The sequence below is a fragment of the Vicugna pacos genome, chromosome 11 (genome assembly GCF_048564905.1).
Source record: "Vicugna pacos chromosome 11, VicPac4, whole genome shotgun sequence".
In the NCBI taxonomy this organism is placed as follows: Eukaryota; Metazoa; Chordata; class Mammalia; order Artiodactyla; family Camelidae; genus Vicugna; species Vicugna pacos.
This window is the reverse complement of record NC_132997.1, coordinates 36,759,883-36,766,243: the sequence shown is the minus strand read 5'-3', so window position 1 is coordinate 36,766,243 and position 6,361 is coordinate 36,759,883. Positions and strand designations below refer to the sequence as shown.

The window sequence follows — 6,361 nt, the reverse complement described above, 5'->3', positions numbered from 1 at the left end:
GGCACAAAGGACAGAAAAATACCTATACACTAGTGATTCATATCCATCTGTGTAAGAAGAATTGAACACCATGAGCAAGTGGGAATGATTCCTGGAATGCAGGATGGCTTCACCCTAGAAAAATGCATGACTGAACTCCATTCCATTAACAGTGTGAGGAGAAAAAACAGGAACATCTCAATGAATGCCAAGAAAGAAATGGATGAATTCACCAGCATCTTCTGAATTTCATGGAAACACGAGAAATTTAAAGGGTCATATTCACACAATGTTTTTTTTTTCAATAACTCTAGCCCAACTGGATAGTAACAATTTTAAGAAGTATCACAGCATTGTATACTGTGTTATAGCACAATATCACTTCCCTGTGTTCCTCATGCAATGCGTCAGGGCTTTTAGAACCTCATCAGACAAATGGCAAATATTACTAGGGATGCTCATTGCAAGAAAAACATGCTTCTTTTATGCCATCAATTTAACATAGATTGTTCAAGAGAACTCCTCCACCCCATTATGACAGTCATGCAGATCGGTATTTCTCCATGTGGTGACTGATTCATAAATTCAGTCCCATCGTGAACCTTCAGGTCCGTAGGATCTAATATTCTGACTTTGGATCCCTGAGGGAGTCAGAGGTGTCCCCTGAGACCTAGAGGGCAGAGCCACACAGTAGGAGAGTCAAGGGGGCCAAAATGAGAACAGAAGTGAGAGCAGATGGCGAGATGTGATGTGGGAGAGCCCTGGGATCATGTGGGTCCTGGCTGAGGGGCTCTGTGGGAAGGTCTTCAGGAGTAAAGGGCCTGGCAGGGGAGGAAGGTGCCTTGGTATGATGACCTCCTGTCAGGAAAGCTCCAGGAGAGCCCGCATTTCAAATACATTCCCCTGGCCTGTCCTATCTTCCCTCCCAACTCTATACATTCAGCAATACACGTCCATCTTCTTGGCCAAGTGCTGGGCTAGAGACCTGTAATATGCTCAAGTCCAAGGTGTAGACTCTGCTCCCAGGTGGCTGAGCGTTCCTTATAATACAATCCAGGGAAAGCCATTGTAGGTAGAGGAGTAGGTAATTAAAATCAAAACCTGTCCCTCTCCCACAGTTCTTATCATCACTGTTCTTCCTTCTGACACTTTAGGATACACGGGATTGTAGCAAAGCTCCCCAGGGGAAAGCAGATTCAGTGCTCTGGGGATAGAAGTCGATGAGGACCCACCTTGGCTGTGCTGAGCAGGAGAACTTCCCTGGTGAGTGACTCCCACTGAGACCTACTGCCCCGCTTCAACTGTCTCCTAGGGATTCAGGGACAACCCCACTGTCCTGTGAGCAGACCGCTTTCTACCCAAGTCTACATCACACGCACACAGGGCAACATGAATTACAATATCTCTTGTACATTGCACTGATTGTCAAAGTCTTTTATTTAAATAGATATTTACAAACGCAGACGGTTGGAGGGAGAGAGGAAGGGACAGAGGTGGACACAGATGGGGGCTGGACACAGAAGAACACACGTCTGTGTATCCCAAGTGACGACTTCCACTCAGTGGCTCAATTTCTGTTTGTGAATTAAAGTGTATTGAGATTAGGGCTGAAACGAGATTGAAGAAAGAAAACAAACCTCTATAGCTTAAAGAAATCCTCACTTTCTAAAACATGTTCTGAGGAGGGCTAAATTGGGAAGGAGCACTTTGGAATGGAACAGTGTTTCTCAGAAGCAGTGACATCCCTCCCTCTGGTGGCCGTACGGGGAATGGCATGTGAGCCGCTGGCTCCATGGATGTCGGACAAACAGGCAACATTCACACAAACACAAAATCAGTCTCACTGCTGGAAGAAAACAAATCCTCTAAGGTCAAAATTTGGGGTTGCCTTCTAAGTCCTTGTCTTGATCATGCCATGAGCGGCCACTTACCAAGGGTGGGGTCTCAGGGAGTGTTGATGGAGGCCCTGAGCTGGGCCCTGGGTCCACAGCAGACAAGAGGGAGGAGGCCGCTGCCTCACAGGACCTGCAGGGAGAGGGTGGGAACGTGCTGGGGCCACTTGTCCACATCCCCGCCCTGTGTGTCTGGTGCAGAGAAGTGCGTCTATCCAAACAGAGACATGTAGGGCACGTTGATGTTTCTATTAACCATAAAACACAGACACAACAGGCCGCAAGGAATATGTTATCACCTCTAAGAATAATCCGGAATTGTAAATCACAGACACCTCAGGAACAGTGGGCGTCCCGGCCCTGAAGGCGACGGGAGGCAGCAGAGCCAGACGGATACTTACAGTGCGTCCCTCTGCTCTGGCTCTGGCTCTGGCTCTGGCGCTGGCGCTGGCGCTGGCGCTGTCGCAGGCAGGAGAGCTGGAGCTGGCTCTCCACCCAGAGGGGTTTCCCCAGCGGGTTCTGGAGCTGGTGCTGTAGCTCCAAGAAGGGAAACTCTCATCAATAGGACTGCTTTCCCACGTGTCTCCCAAAGCCAGGGGAGCCCTCACTGCTACTCAATCAAATCTCACTCCAGGATTCCACCCCCAGGGAGTCTTCCCAGGCTCTGCTCTGTGGGGTCCAGTGCCGTCCCCTCCCCACCCACCAGATCCCCCACCCTGCATCCTCCTCACCATCACTGTCTGCCTCTGGGAGTTCCAGTTGCTCCAGCTGTGCCAGGAGGAGGTGGGCCTGCTGCTCCAGGTCTGAGCCAGGCATGCTGAGCTCTACATAAGCGACAACCATCTTCAGGCATGGGAATTCTGGAGGCTGGTGGAAATCACCTGGGTACTGGAACATCCAGGTGCCCAGGATGGAGGCCATGGCCCTGGGGGTAGTCAGGGGGGCACCAGAGTCAGAGGCTTGGCCTTTCCTACCACGTTGGGCTCCCAGGGCAGCCCTGCAGGGACCTGGGCCTTTTTGCCTTTGGCTCCTGCCCATCCAGAGGCCGGCTCTGCTCCATGTGCCATCTCAGCTGGCAGTGTGGGCAGAGGCGGGCTTGGACACAGAGGAGGGGCTGCTACAAGCCTTCTGAAGGGACAGCCCTGGCTCAATGGCGTGACCGCCTGTCCACCGCTTCAGGGACACCTGTCACCCTGCTATGTCCCTCTGCCTGCCCCTCCCCACTGGATGGCACGTCTGTGAGGACAGGCAGGCTGTGTGCTCTGGCCACTGCCCTCTAAGGGACACGGGAGCTGCTCTATGAGTGCCTGAGCCCGGAGGGAACAGACAGGCTGTGTCGGCCATCCAGGCTGCCCACGGGCCTCCTCACTCCTCAGACTTTAGCTCCTGCACCTGCTGGCTGCAGAATCCTCCAGGGACCCTGCCTGGGTCTCCTTCTGCCCCTGCCACTCAGCATCATCAGGATGGGCTCAGCTGTCCCCTGAGGCCCCCTGGGTCCCCTGAGCACCAGCTGAGTCCCCACCATTGAGGCTCCACTAGATGGTGGGCAGGATGCTCTCCACCCCTCGTGTTCTGTGTCTCCCAAAGGGCGTGTGGGCAGGGATGGGATGGATAGGGGATGCTTGTGGGTTTTCTTCACTTTTGACTCTGTCCTCTGACCTCCCAGATGCCCCTCACAGCGCCACAGTCCCATCCACAGCTCTCTGGGTCTCGTCTCTTCTTTGCCAGGGGAAGTCCTAGGACTTCTGCTCTCAAGCCAGACTCGCAGGATATGCAGGATCCAGGATTCCGCCCACGTCTGCCCAACCAGAGAGCCCAGAGCTTCACACACTATTTGGGGAAGGAGTCCTTCCCGCTTCAATCCAAGAGACTCACTGTTTCAGCTGGTGCAGGGGTCCCCCGTCCTCTTCCATAACAGGGAGGACGCATCCGTATCTAGAGGAGAGCAGGAAGGCGTCACATGGACTGTCCCGAGCACACTAGCTGGATGTGCTGTCTAGTGTGACAGTGTGACACCCGAGAGAATGGAAGCCCTGGAGGGCAGGGCTGATGTGTGCTCGATGCATTAAATGATGGTTGTTCCTAGAAAAGCCTCTGTCCCTGGGGGCCCTTCCTATACATTTGAGGAATGAGTGAGTGAGCCCACCTGGCCCCAAGGCGCACATCTGAGTGGGCCTGGGACCCCACTTGTCCCTCCCAGGGATCCCTGTTCTCACTCTCCCAGGACAGGGACAGCTAATGGCGTCACCGATCCCCTTTGAAATGGGAAAACAGTTCCACCCGAGGCCAAAGTCCCAGTGACACAGGAGGCAGATGCTAGCTCTTGGGCAGGAGGACAATGACAAATTCGCACAACCACAGCCCCGCCAGCTGCCCTTTCCATGAGCCAGGTCCCCGGAGAGCACCTTCCATGAAGGTCTCCCTCTGTTCCTACCCTCCTAGGGCCCGATCCTCTCTTGACCCCAGCGTGCAGGGGGGACCCTGAGGCTCAGAGAGGTAGAGGAACAATGCCTCATGGCTCTGATGGTAGGTGGCCAGGTCCCCAATGTCCCATGAAGACACAGTGCTCACCTTCGGAACAGATGGTCCAGCACCTGCTGGGCGGTGGCAAAACTTCGATAATTGCCCAGAAATGTATTCAAATAGGAGGGGTGCCCGCCCAGAACGGCAGGCACCAGCTTTGCCACCAGCTTCTCCAGCCTGTGTCGCTGGAGGCTCCAAGCCCTGTAGGCCTCATCCCCGCTCCCTGATGGTCCAGCTCCCCCCTGGGGTGGAAAGAGGAGAGACATGAATCAGAGGCAGCACCGGGGACCCCCAGGCACTTGGGGCTGGAGATTAGACCGAATCCTCAAGCCTCAAGCACTTGTGCCTGAGGTGGAACGGGGGAGCCCTGAGCAGATCCAAGGTTCTCGGCATCACCAGTACCGGGGGCGAAGGGCAGTGATGAAATGCATCAGTGTCTCAGATCCCTGTGTTGGCACCGCAGTGCCGGCCCCTCCCTGCATGTACCACATTATCCCCGTGACTGCTGTCACGGCATCCCATTCTAGGGATGAGAACACAGCGGCTGAGCCTGGGGTGGGAGGGCTCAGGATCTTCAGGTTAATGTGGACACGTGGGGATGGAGAAGAAACAGGACAACGTGTAGAAAAATGCAGAAATACCCTTGACTTCACATAGACTGAAGTTCTGTCTGAGTCTCTTTCTGAGAGTCGGACTCATATGTGGGCACTGACTTTGCGTCTGGCCAAGGCAGGGCCTGGGTTGTGACGGCAGATGGGGTAGACGGGGGATCAGATCCCTTTGCCAGCAGCTCTCTTAAGAGGCAGCCCAGGGGAGAAGCGGGGCAGCAGCGGGGCCCGGGGCTTCCTGGGTGTGGAGTCTCCTAGCTCACACTCACCCTGAGCGCGTCCTGGGCTCTGCTGCTCTCGTGGGGCACCTGCGCCTCCTGCAGGGAGGTGGAGCGGGGATCTCCGTGGACCAGGTCCTGTCCCGTCCCGTGTGTGGAGTCCTGTAAATACAGTGCCCAGAGGCCAGGCAGGAGCCTCAGAGCCCTGGCTGGTTCTCCGACCCACTAGACATCTCCAGTCCTGACACACATCCACCACTGTCTGCACAGACCTCCTTCAGGGGCAGAAAAGCTGACAAAGTGGCAGCCTTTTATTCCCATTGACACAGAGATGATGCCCCTCAGGAGTCCTCTTTCCCCCTTATCAGCCCTGTCCTTGGGTGCGGCCATGACAGGACCCCCAGGTCACCAAGTGTTCAACAAGCCATTCCTGCCCAGAGGGGACACCTCCTCTCAAGTCCCCCTTCAGCGACATGGAGATGAGGGGAAGCGGGCCTGCCCAGGGAGGGCCCCCAATGGAGGCCGGTCCCAGACTGGCCTTCTCCAGGCCACCCAGCGTTACCTTAGGTGACCTCCTCAAAATAGGCCACAGGCGCCTGGGTGGAGGGTTCCACAGACGCCTACAGCCACCGAAGAACCTCGCAGTCCAGGGTTTCCTGGCGGAGAAGCCCCGGGAGACCGGGAAACAAGAGGAGAACATCCTGTGTCTTCAACTGTCTCCAGCCAAGTGCGCTGGCTCTGGAGCTGTTGTCCGAATGTGGGTGCCTGGTAACCAGGTTCCATTTCGGTTGGGGTCTGTTAAGGATGTGATGTCACTTCCTGGGGTCCACTTCCTGGAACCCCCTCCTCAGACGACACCTCCACATGAGCCCTCTGGGCTGCTTGCCTGCTCACGCCCTTCTCCACGCAAACCCGCACCTTGCACAGTTAGAGCAGCCCCGCCGTCTCTATAGCTGCCGGGGGAGGTTCTGCAGGCAGCTTTGAGGAGACGCCCTGGCTTCCAGAATCCACTCCTCATCCTTACCTGTTCTCCATCCTGGGGAAGTCTTGGTGTGTGTCCAGGCCGGTGTGTCTCCCCAGCTGCCCAGTGGGAATGATTCTAGAAAGTACTTCTAGGGATGTCCTCAGGTGCAAGTGGAAT

General features: G+C 55.5%; 1 protein-coding gene across 1 annotated transcript; it reads right to left on the bottom strand.

Moving 5' to 3' along the window:
• Window positions 1-1,494: 1,494 nt before the first annotated feature.
• Window positions 1,495-5,996, bottom strand: LOC140699763 (ral guanine nucleotide dissociation stimulator-like). Its single transcript, XM_072972305.1, has 8 exons — window positions 5,783-5,996; window positions 5,272-5,382; window positions 4,443-4,636; window positions 3,747-3,806; window positions 2,603-2,796; window positions 2,273-2,402; window positions 1,911-2,004; window positions 1,495-1,586 (listed from the first exon to the last, which is right to left on the bottom strand). Exons 1-8 carry the CDS (start codon window positions 5,918-5,920, stop codon window positions 1,581-1,583), a joined length of 927 nt encoding a protein of 308 aa, XP_072828406.1. The 5' UTR covers window positions 5,921-5,996; the 3' UTR covers window positions 1,495-1,580.
• Between the last annotated feature and the right edge of the window lie 365 nt (window positions 5,997-6,361).

Coding starts and splice junctions, on each gene's coding strand:
- LOC140699763 (XM_072972305.1), bottom strand. CDS start 5,920: ATGTTCTCCTCTTGTTTCCCGGTCTCCCGGGGCTTCTCCGCCAGGAAA. Junction 5,383..5,782: donor TTTTGAGGAGGTCACCTAAG/GTAACGCTGGGT, acceptor CTGTATTTACAG/GACTCCACACACGGGACGGG. Junction 2,797..3,746: donor CCCCTGCACCAGCTGAAACA/GTGAGTCTCTTG, acceptor GACTACCCCCAG/GGCCATGGCCTCCATCCTGG.